Below are 15,334 nucleotides of genomic sequence, written 5' to 3' on the forward strand. Positions count from 1 at the left end.
GAACTGTTTACAGGCGACCGCAGCGATTTTGTGACCGTCATTCAGATGAAGGATCAACAACAAACAGCTGACCTGAACTATTTGATTACCCCTTGGTGCCGGAGAGACCTTTAATGCAAGCTGTCCTATCTTGAAAGACTTCATTTTTATCAAACAGGGCATCATCTGTAACCAATAGACGGCCTCCTCTTACAAAATGAGAGCCTGCTCAACAGATGTCTCCTGCTTCTCTTACTCTCTCTTACTCCCCATTTACATCCACATCTTAGATGGCACCTCTTGACTTGAGTTAGGATCAAGGTTGTTTACCGATTCTCTGGATAATATCAGGAACATGTGGTGGGGGGGGGGGCACATGAAAGGGAATCTACAGTGTGTTAACACCCAAAAACCTCTGTACATGTTTGTTTGGGGGTTTTAAACAATAGTTGCAACACGATATTAAGGGGACCTGCTTACGTGAGGTTTGCCTCAAGGTGACACAGCACAGAAGCTGAAGTGCTTTGGAGGGATAGCCTAAAACGTCAAAGCTCTCTAACATTACAGTCACATCAACTTGTAAATAAAGCTGTCATCAAAATAATGCATGAATAATATCTAGAATATATACTGTATATATATTGTTTTTTTCCATTTCTAAGTGCAGCATAGTGACTGTATTCGCTATGATAAGCAACAAACAAAATGTTAAAGTCTTTTAAAAATAAACCAGCAGAGAAATGAAGAAATTACTACAATTTACACAAAACCTCTGAAGGTTTCAACAACTTTTCAACTAATTTGTAACACCTGAGTAGTATTCCATACAGTTCCAGTTCCCTTATCTTCCCGGCTTTTAGCAGATTTCCACACTTAAACACTTTGTGGCATAATACCACTAAATCTCAGGCTTTGCTGTTGTGACCTTCGTGGGATTCAGTGCTACGGTTGAGTTGCATAATCCCTAACCCAATATCATGTGTTTTATGCTGGTGCTGACTCGTGCTAGCGCTCTGTATGGGAGAGGGTGGCAATTTAAGGGAATTTAAAGAAAGTCCTCTATGAAACATAAAAGTTTTATGGATGGTGATCTCTCCTTTGTTCTTCCAATGAGGACCTCCACCTGTTTCTGATGATGTGAGCCAGAGTCTGTCCCTTTCAAGAGGCTGATCCCTCCTGATCTCTTTGATGTAACCTGACCTAACAGTTCCAACTAGGATTTGATGATCTCGGATGGACCCTCGACAACAGCATGTGCAAATCAAAACTAACAGGCACGAGGAGACGGACGGTGGGGATGTGTGAGCAGAACTGGCAGGCTGCGCAGACGGAGAGAGCGCTCACGGAGCTATGATGTGTTCAAACACCAGGCAGGCAACAGTCACATGATCAATGCTGCCAGCCCAGACTTAAGCAGTAAAACCTGTGGATCTGTGAGGGCACATGCAACTGATCGGAGATGAAAGACAGGCTTTGACTTTCACAGGAGGCCTAGAGTCGGGGAGGGGGCTCTACGGGGGCACTTCTGAGGGACTGCCATCAGAACAGCTGGGTCATTTTCAAATGACCTAATTCTAGGATTAATCCATTCGGACTTGCATGGTTAAATTTGTGTCTAAGCCACACGCAGACGATGGGAGGCAAAGCAAAGGGGAGAGAGAGAGAGAATTACCAGTGAAAGCCATGAAAGGCTTAGCACTTGGAGTTCAAACAAGGTGCAGGGTAGAGAACCACTGTGCACCAACAGTAGCAAAGCTAACCAGTGTGTCTGTCTCCAGCCTCACACTGTTCGGTAAATTTAACACAGAATCTACACATTTAGATCACTCAAAGCGCGAGTGTCCGCGGCTCACGCTCGGGTCAGAGGACTTTTCGACACACACCGCCGGGGCATCTCTTCATGGTAGCGTGTGTGTCAGAGGCCAGCGTCCATCTGCGAGTGATTTAAGGGTTACATTTTTCGCGATGACGTGTGATAAAACAGGGAGGTATGGGTCAAAGTGACCAGACTCAATCTGTGACAGAGCCTCTCATCCTGGGCCCTGCCACATGTTTTAATCTATACAAGCATCTGTTTTGAAGTTCCCGATGAATACCATCAGTCCGGCTGGTGACTTCATATCCATCTTACCTGGCTCAGAGGACTTCGACACCCTTTAGGCACACTGATTAGCCACAGGGATAGAGGTTCTTTTTCTGAGAGGATGTGAAGCAGTTTTAACATGTTGTTGTGCTCACGACGCACGTAAGCAGTTTCTAACATGCCCAAATGTGTTCTGTCTGGCTGAGTTTCTGTCATAACATTTTCAGTCCCCGAAGACGAAGGTGTCAAGCTCAGCTCAGACTGATAATTATAATGAACGTGTCATTCATTGGTTCTCACAAAAACAACATCTGATATCTGAAGAAACTCAGCTCTCAGTGCCCCAACATGAGGCCCATGAATTCTCTCCGATCTCACAGCCAAAGCTGATATACTGCATCAAATAAGAAATCATCAATAAACTACGTGTGTACAGGTAGACTGCAGTCCCTTTGAAACTAAACTGAAGGACAATCTCTGCTTCACATGGGAATAATGAGCTCAATCAAAGACAAAAGTCGCCATGAAGTGTCACCTCGATGAATAATCAACGTTATTCTTGTGTAATCACTGCGAGCTGCACTGTAACATAAATGTGTCCTTAGAATGAGAGATTGTTGGAGGGAAGCCTATATACCTCAACCGTAACGAGGCATTCCTGTGTTAAAAAGCTGGCTTCCCATCACAATGCTCATGCTCGACTTAAAATATACAGTAGACCAGGAGAGTTTGGAAGAGACTGAAGTGGGAGTGAGGAAGCGAGGCCAGGGGGGGAGAAAGAGTGATGGGTGCTTTGATCTTTGGAGGCCCCGTCTGGATTAAAATAAAAACAAGTGTCCAAGTCCTTTTCTAAACCTTAAGAAAACATGAGCAGCTCAACTAGTCAGAACTGGAAGTGATTCCTAAAAAGAGGTAGGCTGTGTGTGGAGTTTTTTTTTTTTTGTGGGGTGGTGGATGATACTCTCTAAACAATGTTGTGTTTTTATTTGCCTCGTAAAAGTAAAGCCTTAAAATACGTGAACTAATAATAACAATAATAATTTCGCTTATTTAACAAGGCTAAGTCTGACTGATTTTCTTGACCAAATATTGTTGGAACTCTTCCCAAGTTTTGATCGTGTTTTGTTTCCCCCCCCGCACTTGATTTTCAAGCAAGTGTGTAACAAAATGCGTATTCTCACTTCATAAATTTGTGGTGGAATGGGAAATTTCAAGCATTTCAAGGCCAATAAAAGCCACCACATCAAATGAATCATCGCGGATCAAAAGAACCAACGCATGGACATGTTTTCCCTATATACATTCTAAAAAAGGGGATAGTCTTCCACGCTTGATTATGCCCTGAGTCCTGCCCCGCTCCTGCGATTGGCTGGACGGACACTCATGGGGGGAAAGTTTGAATAAAATACAAGAGCATGGCACCAGTGTTGTCGTTCAAGCTTGTGTGCTTGGTCCAGCAGCGCTTGAGTTGAGCTTGGTAGATGGGAAAACGGTTGTAGTCGGACTCTTTGAAAGATTATAATATATCCAGACAACTCAGCGGACTGTAATTAATTTAAAAGGACTTTTTAAATTTAGTTGACATTCAATTGAAGCGTTTCTAGGAGCGGGTGCCACGAGTTGTGACGTCTTTTAAAACAGTGCGTAATTGTCGTTTCTTTCTCAGCTGCATCGGTAAAAGTTTGTGTTTCCCCTGACGAGACGTTGCTTTTTGAAGAAAGAACATCTCACATCTCCGCGATAAGATGACAGCGATCAGAATGCTTTCATCAGTGCTGGTGCTGGTGCTGATGCAGTCCGGAGCTCTTTGCGCACGGAGGTTTCGGGGTGGCCGCAACCCACAAACACGACGCACACCACCACCTCCTCCCACATACCGGGCGGATCGGGGTGACACCACGGAGAGCTTCCCTCTGGATTTCACCGCCGTGGAGGAGAACATGGATAACTTCATGACACAGGTGAAGAACCTCGCGCAGTCCCTCTACCCGTGCTCCGCGCAGAAGCTCGACTACGACATGAAGCTGAACTTTTTGGGGAACACATCGGTCACCTGCAACGATGGAAGTCCTGCGGGGTATGTACCAATTTAGAATACACGTGTACAGCGTGATCTATCTTATGAGTCGATCGCCAGGGTCAGCTGTGCAGCAGTGCGACCTGGAGCTGTAGGAGCAATTGTTGTTTAGCTTCAGCAGGGCTCAGCCCTCGCTGCTGGTCATCCTGCTACCCAAAGTAACGCGCATGTATCTGGCCTGAGGACAACAATGGTCGTCTCAGCGGAGATTCCTCTTATTGGGACTGGTTTTTTCAAAAATGGTTTTCCTCTATAAATGATAAATAACCAAAATAAATGGGAGGGATTTTCAAAAGAGAGCTATGCCCTAGGACAGAATAACGGGATGAGATAAACAGCTGCTTTGCGTCAGCTAAGCGTGAAATTTGCAGGATAGCCACATGGCCTATGCTTCATTTCCGTTGCTTCAAATTAGAATGCAGGGTTTGCTCTGCAGAAAGTTTAGATTTAAGTTTTCAGACCCCAGTCCATCTCTCTATCTCTCTTTGATTGCAGAGTGTATAGCACACTGCTGGATTATGATTTGAATTGGATTATGAGCCGTTTAACAGTATGTGTTATTTACTTGGCTACTTTAAAACGTGTACTATTTGCTCTTAATGGCTCCTGGTAGTGTCTGGTAAAAATATATATATTTTAGTCTATGGTCAATGAGGTAAACAATAGATCACTTCATTTGTTTGCCATGATATCCACTGTTGACATTGTTGTAAAGCAAAAATCCATTTGGCAGCAAGAAAGGCTGAATGATTGAAAGCGATAAGCCAATGGCACTAAAAGCACATTAATATCAGACAGATCCACTGCCTCTTATATTGTATAGTACACAAACAATCCTCAGTCATATGGACTCTTCAAGTCAAGTTGAATACTGTAAGTTAAACTGATTCCTGTACAAATAATACTGATAATTAAGGGAGGTGGAGATGAATCAAGCACAAGTTAGTTGTAAAAGTTGTTATTTTTATTTTATTGTTATCCAAAGACGGTGGATCTCTCTTGTGTCTCAAACTGTTAACATATCATTCTGCACAAACTGTACCACAATGAAAGAACAGTATTTAAAATGGTATGCCCCTAATAGGCTTAATATAGCAAAACTATTGAAAAGCACAACCACAACAATGTTGTGCATTCATTATTATTTGAGAGTATTTTATAAATGCTTTACTGTCAAGGATGTCTGTTCCATATCAGGAGGCTTTGATGACGTATCTGTGCATAATACCTTATCTGGGACCAGTTCAGTGACGGGCAGACTTTGTTTTTTATACGTCTCTTTATGGATTTACTATCCTGTCTAATTCCTGTAAAACCCCGAAGTGCCTGGTGGAGAGAGCTGTCTGTTGGCGCGGTAAAGCTCTCAGCTCTTTAGAGACGCAAGGGACAGTTACTGGCAGATGGCCGTTTCATTCACCACCATGGCTGTTGTCAGTTGAGATGCTAATCCGTCGTCTACCAACAGTGGGTTTTTTTTCACAGAGGTATTGTTACAGTAACAGATAAACAAGGATGCAACAAGTAAAATCATTCACAGGACGGTGTGTGATTCACTTTCTGGAGTCACACTTGTTAGAGTGAGAGTGATGATGCACCCTCTTGGCTTGTTCAGCTTTGCCAAGCCCGCCTTCACTTTGTTGTTTGGAAGTAGTGAGTAGAGTGCAACTGTCTTCAGCCTACATCATTGACTGTGCCTCGCAATAATAGCACAAGGCATTAACGGCAGCCAAAGTGTGATTCAGAGTCTGAGGAAACAGCACAGAGCTTCAGCCAAGTCTGTTTTCTTTTAAGTCACTGAAGTTTTTTTTGGTAATCCCTCCGGTTTAGTCATTGGTAAAGTCGGGTGGATACTGATTGAATAATATATGAAAAAAAAAAAAAAAAATCTTTCAGCATCACAGTCGCACATATAAAAATCCTGTTGAAAAGAGGATGATGAAGCGTCTGACTTGAGAAGGTCCAGCAGAATGCGCATGCCCTCTTCTGGACTGACAACATACAGCACACGTCTTCTATACATATATATTCTATAGCGTGCATTAACTTCTTGTTACAATTTTAACCTGGCACAAAAACATTTGGGTGCAGTAGATGGGCATTATCTTGGACATATATGGATCCCAAAATGAAAAAGACAGTCTGCGTGTGTTGACATCTAAGCACGTCAATTGAGTTGTTTCATTTTACCAGATCTCTTTATCATCACTGCGGGCCGGAGCCTTGATTTTATCCATGACGTGTGTGTTGATGAATGATGATCAGATGAACATGAGGAACACCGTCTGTAAACTACAAACAGGATAATGGAGAGTGTATCTCCTGTTTGATCAATTTCCTGAGTGCTAAACCGTACACATAACCTCATTGTTCTCTCCTGTGTACTCCTTGGATACATATTGGCGAAATTGCATTTGTTGCTGTTGTCGGTCACCTTGCAGAGATAGGAATCAACAACAGCATAACAACATATCTTTGTTTGGCTTACAGTGATGGTGTCCTATGTGTTTATGTTTCATACTTGGATACCGTCACTGATGGTAGAAACAGCGCAGATGTTTTCAGTGTTTATCTCATGTTTCACAATTGTGGAATGTGGTTTTTATCTATTTGTTGTTTAGATATATTGTTATTCAGGCGGTGTAAAATAAGCCTTAAGGGTATTTAGTATCACATTCGCATATATTAAAGCATTATCGACACGTCTGCTATGCTGTGTTGATTTGATATTCTTTGGTCTCCCATAGGTACTACCTGAAAGAATCCCGGGGCAGCAGACGCTGGTTGATATTCTTAGAGGGTCAGTATTAATATAACTCATGTCATTATGTTTCTCTTTGATGAATAATTCTAGACAATGTGTGTGATACACTCCCTGTGTGTTTTTGTTGTTGTTGTGTGTATCTATGTCCAGGCGGCTGGTACTGCTTCAACAAGGAGAACTGCGACAGCCGATACGAGACGATGAGGAGACTGATGAGCTCATCCAAGTGGCCCCAAACTAAAACAGGTCAGCTTCAGCTATTTTGTGTACTTCACTATACGCTCCCATAAGCACCCCTGTTGCTCCACCTGTGACCTGAAGAAGCAAATCCTGACCCCGAAACAAGGGCAAAAAAGTAGCTAGATCCTAATGTCTTCGTAAATTAAAAGGATTGGATGTATCTGTCACCCCGTCATAATGTAGGTGCGGTGTAGGGCTACCTGGCGCCCGCTGCTGTAGGAACAGAGACGCTTCCCTCTCTCATTGCAGTTTAATAACTGTAATCCACGTGGTAATGATGATGAGGAGGAAGAGGATGTGTCTGGGAGTGCCAGGATGGCTAATGATACATGTTGATCTGTCTCTGCAGGCACAGGGATCCTGTCTCCGCTGCCTGAGGAAAACCCTCACTGGTGGAACGCCAACATGGTGTAAGTTGGCTAATGTTTGTGTGTTTATTGAAGCTCAATTTTGAATCACAGCTGGGAACTTTAACTGTATGTCGGTGGTGCAGGTTCATCCCGTACTGCTCCAGCGACGTGTGGAGCGGCGCTACAGCCAAAACAGAGCAGAGTAAGACATCACTGACTCATCAAAACAAACCTAACGTGTAACCCTCTTTCAAAAAAAACAAGTTATTCTAAAGTTCTACTCTCTCTGTGTTGTGTGTAGGTGGTTATGCCTTCATGGGCTCACTGATTATTCAGGAGGTTGTGAAGGACCTGCTGAACAAAGGTCTGGACAACGCAAAAGTTCTCCTCCTAGCAGGGAGCAGGTGTGTTCACGTGCGAACATTTTGCTTGTGATTTCAAATAAAAAATCGTAGACATTTCACTCAATTCCTGTACAGGTGTTTGTTAAGAATATGTCATATTTAATGCGTGCAGTGCGGGTGGTACTGGAGTCCTTCTGAACGTGGACCATGTGGCAGAGCTGCTGGAGGGCCTGGGACACACCGGGATACAAGTGCGAGGCCTGTCTGATTCTGGCTGGTTCCTGGACAACAAGCAGTACCACTGCACGGACTGCGTGGACGCTGTCAGCTGTGCCCCCACGGAGACCATCAAGAGAGGCATCAAGTACGGGAGCCAGCGAATATTATCATAAAAAGACAAAAGGATTTGTGAGATGGACTTATTTCAGTACGGTGACGAGATCATCGGGTGGCTAACCTTGACACCGTGTATCCTATCTTTTCACCTGTCCCATCAGGTACTGGGGAGGAGTGGTACCAGAGAGGTGCAGGCAAACCCATGAAGGAGAGGAGTGGAACTGTTTCTTTGGATATAGAGTCTTCCCATCAATAAAAAGTGAGTTTGGGGTCTCATTCTGTACCTGTTTGGCACAGAGTAGATATATACTATCCTGTATGTATATATGCACAATAATCTTACATTCATCTTTGTCCATTCTGCCTGTGCAGGCCCTGTGTTCGTTGTCCAGTGGCTGTTTGATGAGGCCCAGTTGACAGTGGACAACATCCAGCTGACAGGCCAGCCTGTGCAAGAAAGCCAGTGGCGCTACATCCAAAACTTGGGCATTGAACTGAGGAACACACTCAAAGATGTCCCGTAAGGCTTCGTCTCTTTCAGGAGGAGAATTTAAATAGGATTATTGCACGGATTCCCATTGGTTTATGTGTTGTTGCTTTCTATTCGCAGGGCTATGTTTGCTCCAGCATGTCTATCACATGAAGTTATCACCAGAAAGTGAGTATGATTTAATTTACAAGCCCCCGTCATCCCAGTGCATCATCACCAGAGGACACGAAACTTTGTGTCTGAGACTCTCTACTTGTGAGCTGACAGCGCCCTCTTGTGTTGTGTTCTAGTTACTGGATTGACGTGCAGGTTAAAGGCACCTCCTTGCCCCGGGCCCTGCACTGCTGGGACCGCAGCCTCAATGACAACAGGAACAACAAGGCTCCACCCAAAGGCTGCCCCGTACATCTGATTGACAGCTGCCCGTGGCCACACTGCAACCCCACCTGCCCCACCATCCGAGACCAGTTCACCGGACAAGAGATGAACGTCATTCAGTTCCTCATGCACATGGGCTTCGACGTGCAGAAGATGGCCCAGCAGCAGGGCATGGACCCCAGCAAGCTACTGGGCATGCTCAGCAGCGGCAGCTAAAGGGACACACATACAAACAGCATCTCCAAGCTAAGCCCAATGCAGGGCTGGCTGGTCTCTCTGGCCAGTCTCCCATGGCTGATACCTCCAACTCCACCTTCACAACCCGTTCTACCTATAGTCAACTCCCCTCTGACCTCATTTACTTTAGTTTCGAACCTCAGTCAAACACAGTGGCTTTTATTTGTCCGACAATCCCTTTTTCCTCACAACTGGTGACAAGTACGGGGGCAACACGCCACCACAACAAGGCACAACTCTCTGCTACTCTCCATTTAAATTATCTTTTGCTTTGTAAAAGAAAAGAAATATCACAGATGTAATCCAGTTTTAAGGATGCTCGTTGTTGTTTTATTCATTTGAATATTATTTTCATCCTTCCATAGATTATATTTAGTCATTGTTTTAAAAAAAAAAAAGAAAACACCACAATGACGTAAGGATGCTGTCTTTGTTCAGTTGTCAGTATAGAGTATATAAGGGTCTAATTTAAAATAATAACTGAAACCTGAGACTGAAACCACAAAAGCCTTCATCGAGGCAGTAACAGATAACAGATAGGATAAGATGAGAAAGGCACTGGATCAGAAAGGATATCTTGTATTTACTTTTAAAATAATTGAAAGAACGGTAGCGAGACACAAATACTCCTCTAATCCGCTCATGTTATAAGAACAAGTTGGATTGACATGGATGTTTTTTTTTTCAATTCATTATGTTTTATTGGCCCGAGTGTAACAAAGACACTATTGCCAAAAGCATCAAGTAATAATAAGATTGTCATGAATATTGCAGAAAACAATAGGCTTCTGAAATGAAAAGCAGCAAGCAGACAAATATCAAATGTTATTCCTTGCTGAAGAAAGTAGCCAAAAAATAACAAAAGACAGACAATGCTCCAAAAATATATATTATTGTTGTGATTATGTGGGTTAAGAGAAAAGATTAAGGTAACTCATACATGATAGTGTTGACATCTGAGTGGCGTAGTTTCAGTTTGGACTGCTGTGAAGATGCCTGAATGGCCGGGTTAGTCGTCTGCTGAAGCTGAAGTGGACCCGAGAAACACTTTAAAGGTCTATCAGTAGCGATACATACACCACAGTGCCATTACATCTAGTCTGTACCTCTTACTCACAGGCCGCGTCATCTCAAGATGACTGTTCAAACCCCAGACATTCATGCTATAGGTCAGTATCGCAGCAATCCTCAGATCGATGCAACGAACATTTAAAGGGAGACAAATTACGTGTATTGTATATTTTTTTTGAGTATTTGTATAGGTTCTTTCAAGTGTTCACTATTGTAACTCCCTTCTTATATTTCATAATAGAGATCACTTTTTAATATAATGACTGTTGTACGTAATGATGTTTTTAAAGGACCTCTATTTCGCATCACACCAGAGAAGGAAACGTATTACTACTTGTAATTTTATTCTGTAACATATTTTTTAACAGAAAAACAAAAAACTCAAGCTGCATTGGTAATTTACATATTTATTTTGTTATGTAAATCATATTTATAAGTGCTATTTTCACAGAGAAGTGATTCTTTGTAAATTGTAAATACATTGTTTTTTCTCTTCGTGTTGATTGCATGTCTTTGTATCAGACCTAAAAGAAAAGACACATTACATATACTACAAGGTAAATATTGCTGTGCAGTCTTGTTATTATTATTAAGAGGAGTAGTAGTAGTAGTATTTGTACAATGCTCATTCCCATTTTACACTCACCGCACAAAAACCTTCAGCAGGAGGTAAGGTCAACAGCTCCCTCAGGCTCCCGACACAGTCTGTCACCATTTTGACATATCTGATAATAGATACGAGGCTTAGTGTACACAATCTGTCGGGTTGAAGGTTTTTTTTCAGCACCTTATATTTTTGCAGCTTTCGGTAAATCTGAAGAACTGTGGTCGATCTCCAAAAGCGGGGAAACATTTCCGAGCAGGTGAAGTGAAAGTGAGAAAATGTTGGCGTTTTTTATTTTGATTGAAAATGACCCAAAACTAATAGGAAATGACCTGATGAACTGATAATATCACACTTTGTATAACCAGTCTACAATACATCTTCTAACATCACACATACACAAGTCAATGCAAGGCACTGGGCTAACCATCGGGAGCAGTTGGGTTCGTTTTCGTGCTCAAGGACAGCTCGACATGTGGAGGGGGAGCTGCTAACCCTGCGATTAATGCTCGCCCCGCTCTACCTGCTGAGCTACCGCCAGCTTTACACATCAAGTGTGTCACATTCCTAGTTTGGGCCACTTTGATGTGCCAAACACAGTGCTAAAATATAACTTCCAAGAGAAACAAGAGGTCTAGAGCCCGCTGACTGTTTGCAGCTACACTTACTGGACTATAATCACATCAGAAAAAAGAACACAGATATATCAAAAAGTACAAAACAGCTTATTTGCAGTCTCAGGAACTGGCCAATAGGAATATTGCAGCTGTTTTTGGTGATTACTCTCAGCTATTGGAAGTGTGTTTCTGATTAAGGGTTTGCGATAGATTGTAGTCTCAATAGTCTGTTTCCCTTGCAGAAGTTTAGGAAGCAACTATGACACGCTGTTCCATAGTGAACGAGAGATAATTAGCTGTAGAATTCATATATTTCATGAAATCAATCAGCTCTAGACCTCTCCATACGACCAGAATATCCTCCATGTATCATTTCTACAAAGCGATCTTGAACTATAATGCGCTTTGGAGTGAGTTAAGAACGAATTTCTCAGCATAGGAAACATAATTAGCATCATTTTCTCAAAGCATAGGAGGGGACATACTGTACGCACTGCCCATTGGGGGCTTGTTAATGGATTTTGTAGTTCGGGCAGGCCACAAAAAAACAGGTAATATAGGACACAAAGAAAGTAGGATTTGGCTGAAATATACCAGACTTCACATGCTGTCAAATGAATATGTTCACCTTACACACTGTAACAAAAAACATCACAGCATACTAATACCACAGGTTAAAGTATTTTAAGTAACTACTAATTTATTTCCACTTCCCGCCTAAATGCATCGCTCAAATCTGCAATCACATAATCATAATCATCCCTCTGGACCTGTATGTAATTGCTGCCTCTAATGGGAGTCTAAGCCTCCCTCCCTGTCATTACAGTGGTATAAATGCCAGTTTCTTACTGAGGGTGCTCTGACTCAGCCTCTCTGGGTGCTCCCTAGAAATACGACTCCCGCACTGCCTGCCACATGTAGCCTCCCACCCCTCTGTGGAATATAGACCCCCTATTTATAGAGCTGGCGAGGCCTGTATCCTGGGCTCGGCTCAAACTTTCATTTAAACAACCACCCCTTTGCAGTCCACCGAGTGCACACTGACACACACAGGAGGGAGAGGGTGTGTGTTTGTGAGAACAAGAAAGAGTGGGAGACCCAATCCAAGAGGCAAAAGGAGACAGAGACAGCAAGACAAAGAGCAAGAGACACAGCCAACAGTTTGAGTGATTCTGATGAGCAGTTCAGGGCCTACGGTGAAGAGATTACTAGGACCGAATCACTGAGTAATGGAACTTGACTGACAGGACAACAAACTAGTCCACCTGTTCGGCACTGGGGGCTATTGTTGGAAGATTAATCACTGGATATGACTTTTAGAGGACCTTACTCCACTTTGAACTTTTGATACACTGGACAACTTGGTGATTGAAGAGAGCAAGTAAGGGAAACCAAGATTTATGAGGACGAACACGACAGCTTTGAGTAAGACCAGGATCAAATACTTCCTCTCTAAAACATTTTTAAAACACTATAAGAAGGACTGATACCAGTGTGTGTGTACCAATGTGATTTACAGAAATTATACTGTGTTCACAGTTTATAGACTTGTGCAGCCGAGTAGATGTTACTTCAGAAACAAACAAAGAAATACACAATATATCTTATTTCAAGCTCTAATTAAATATCCTTTACTAAAGCAAGCTACTGTTCTAACTTCTACATAAGAGTGTACAAATGTGACTTGATCTTATGCACACTACTGTAATTACAAAGCAAACTCTGAGAAGAACTACAGACATTTATAATTAAGGACCATCTATAAAAAGGCACCCAAGGAAAGGGTGAGGTCTGTGACAAAAAAAAAGAAAGAAAAAAGAGTCAGCCACACGGACACCAGGACAGAGAACAGGACGTCAAGAAAAAAACAGCTGCCTCTGCGAGACAACACACACACCATGGATTCTAATGGAGGACACTACCTCAACAAGGAAGCTGTGCTGTCACCTCTAGGTGCAGCCCGAATGTGCCAGCTGCTATTCGGCTGCACCATAATGTCCCTTGTGTCCCACGGCGCGGACTACAGCGCCACCTACGGAACCTTCTGCATGTTTGTGTGGTGCTTCTGCTTTGCTGTCACACTGGTCGTGTTCGCCATGGACATCACGCGGCTCCACTCGTGCATGCCCATCTCCTGGGATAACTTCACCGTGGCGTTTGCCATGCTGGCAACGCTCATGTACATCACGGCCTCTGTGGTCTACCCTGTTTACTTCCTCCAAACGGAGTGCCCCGATGAGGACTGCGAGGCCCAAATCTACCGCATTGCCGTCACCGTCTGCTCCAGTCTCTGCTGCTTCCCCTACGGTGCTGAGGTGGTCCTAACTCGAGCCAAGCCGGGGGCTGTGGTGGGTTACATGGCCACCGTGTCCGGGCTACTCAAGGTGGTCCAGGCCTTTGTGGCCTGCATTATTTTCGGAGCCCTGGCCAACGACAGCGAGTACACCCTCCACATTGCCACCCAGTACTGCGTGGTGGTGTACAGCCTGTGCTTCTCCGTCACTGTCGTCGTGGTCATACTGACCGTTTCTGGTCGGACCTCTGCCCTGCGGTTCCCCTTTGATCGCTTTGTGGTCGTCTACACCTTCTTCGCTGTGATCCTCTACCTCAGCACTGCACTGACCTGGCCCATCTTCAGCTTCGACAAAAAGTACGGCACCACTACTCGTCCCGAGGACTGCCCACGGGGAGACTGTCCCTGGGACAGTAAGCTGGTGGTGGCAGTGTTCACCAACGTCAACATGATCCTATATTTCGTAGACCTCGTTTACTCCCAGAGGATTCGCTTTGTCTCCAGCTCTGCTGTCTGAACCCCTACTCCCCCAAAGACTGTTTGGATTCAGAAACAAATGAAGAAGCTTTGAGTCAACATTATGCTCTCCACATTCAGGTCTCCGTGAAGGAATAATTCCCTCCATAGATCCATGGTGTCATATCTATGTGTGGCATTTCTTTTATCATCAGTATTTTTATAGAATTTTGCCTGTAGGCAGCAAAACGGACAGTATTACCCCCTTTTATAAGCTTAAAAGGCCTTTGCCCACTGCTGCAGTGACCTACCAGGGAGAGTCTGCCAGGTGCACCAACGAGCTGATCTCAGCATCTTTGTCCACAGAGGACCCTGGGAAGTATGTCCACCTCAGCACCAAATAGACTCCAGATACCTTTGGTGGTGGCATACAGGACGGACCTATGGGAGTGTGGGATAATGTTTAAAATATCAGAACAGTGTTATGTCAGACTACAGAGGCTGAACAATGTATTTATGTATTAATATATGCATTCAAATATATGTAAAGAGTAAAAAGGATGAATATATATCTCATAGAGATGAATAGCATATGTTAAGTCTACAGCATGCACTGAACTTTGCTTTTGGTTTCGGCTTTCTTGCCATTTTGTCAATCTTTTCCTCCACATTATGTCCTCACTAATGCCAAAGGTTGAAGTTCATTTGTCATCCACTGAATGTTAAATGTATCTAATACATGAATTTACTTCGACAACAGCAACATTTTATTTTATTTGGGATAAGCACAGTCAAGTAGTGTAATCTCATCTTTTGCTATATTTCTGATGTGTTCCATGTTTATTAAAAAGTTATCAAATTGTATGTTTTACTGGTCTTTTTGATTTCTGTATACTTTGCATGAAGTAACGCACGGCCTAAATTGAAATGTGAACCTTAGCGCTCAACTTTCAGAAGACAGAAGACTCCTCTATTACACAGGCAGCATAAATCTCATTTGTAAATTGGCAAAGGTTCA

General features: G+C 43.3%; 2 protein-coding genes across 2 annotated transcripts; both read left to right on the forward strand.

The window, feature by feature from the left end:
• The first annotated feature begins 3,749 nt into the window (after positions 1 to 3,749).
• Positions 3,750 to 10,659, forward strand: notum1a (notum, palmitoleoyl-protein carboxylesterase a). Its single transcript, XM_031867968.1, has 11 exons — positions 3,750 to 4,139; positions 6,884 to 6,936; positions 7,051 to 7,146; positions 7,490 to 7,550; positions 7,634 to 7,692; positions 7,792 to 7,894; positions 8,007 to 8,198; positions 8,332 to 8,429; positions 8,543 to 8,690; positions 8,781 to 8,828; positions 8,951 to 10,659. The coding sequence occupies exons 1-11, from the start codon at positions 3,808 to 3,810 to the stop codon at positions 9,252 to 9,254; spliced, it is 1,494 nt and encodes a 497-aa protein (XP_031723828.1). The 5' UTR covers positions 3,750 to 3,807; the 3' UTR covers positions 9,255 to 10,659.
• Positions 10,660 to 13,349: 2,690 nt separating this feature from the next.
• Positions 13,350 to 14,511, forward strand: myadml2 (myeloid associated differentiation marker like 2). The gene has a single exon (XM_031868051.1). The coding sequence runs from the start codon at positions 13,466 to 13,468 to the stop codon at positions 14,375 to 14,377; it is 912 nt and encodes a 303-aa protein (XP_031723911.1). The 5' UTR covers positions 13,350 to 13,465; the 3' UTR covers positions 14,378 to 14,511.
• Positions 14,512 to 15,334: the final 823 nt, after the last annotated feature.

Source organism: Anarrhichthys ocellatus, unplaced genomic scaffold (assembly GCF_004355925.1).
Source record: "Anarrhichthys ocellatus isolate YVR2014 unplaced genomic scaffold, GSC_Weel_1.0 scaffold40, whole genome shotgun sequence".
Lineage (NCBI taxonomy): Eukaryota > Metazoa > Chordata > Actinopteri > Perciformes > Anarhichadidae > Anarrhichthys > Anarrhichthys ocellatus.

What these genes read in the sequence shown, in the direction of transcription:
- notum1a (XM_031867968.1), top strand. Translation starts at nt 3,808, where the DNA reads ATGACAGCGATCAGAATGCTTTCATCAGTGCTGGTGCTGGTGCTGATG. An exon ending in CTGGTTGATATTCTTAGAGG is followed by an intron (nt 6,937 to 7,050) that starts GTCAGTATTAAT and finishes ATCTATGTCCAG; the next exon opens with GCGGCTGGTACTGCTTCAAC. An exon ending in CTCCTCCTAGCAGGGAGCAG is followed by an intron (nt 7,895 to 8,006) that starts GTGTGTTCACGT and finishes TAATGCGTGCAG; the next exon opens with TGCGGGTGGTACTGGAGTCC.
- myadml2 (XM_031868051.1), top strand. Translation starts at nt 13,466, where the DNA reads ATGGATTCTAATGGAGGACACTACCTCAACAAGGAAGCTGTGCTGTCA.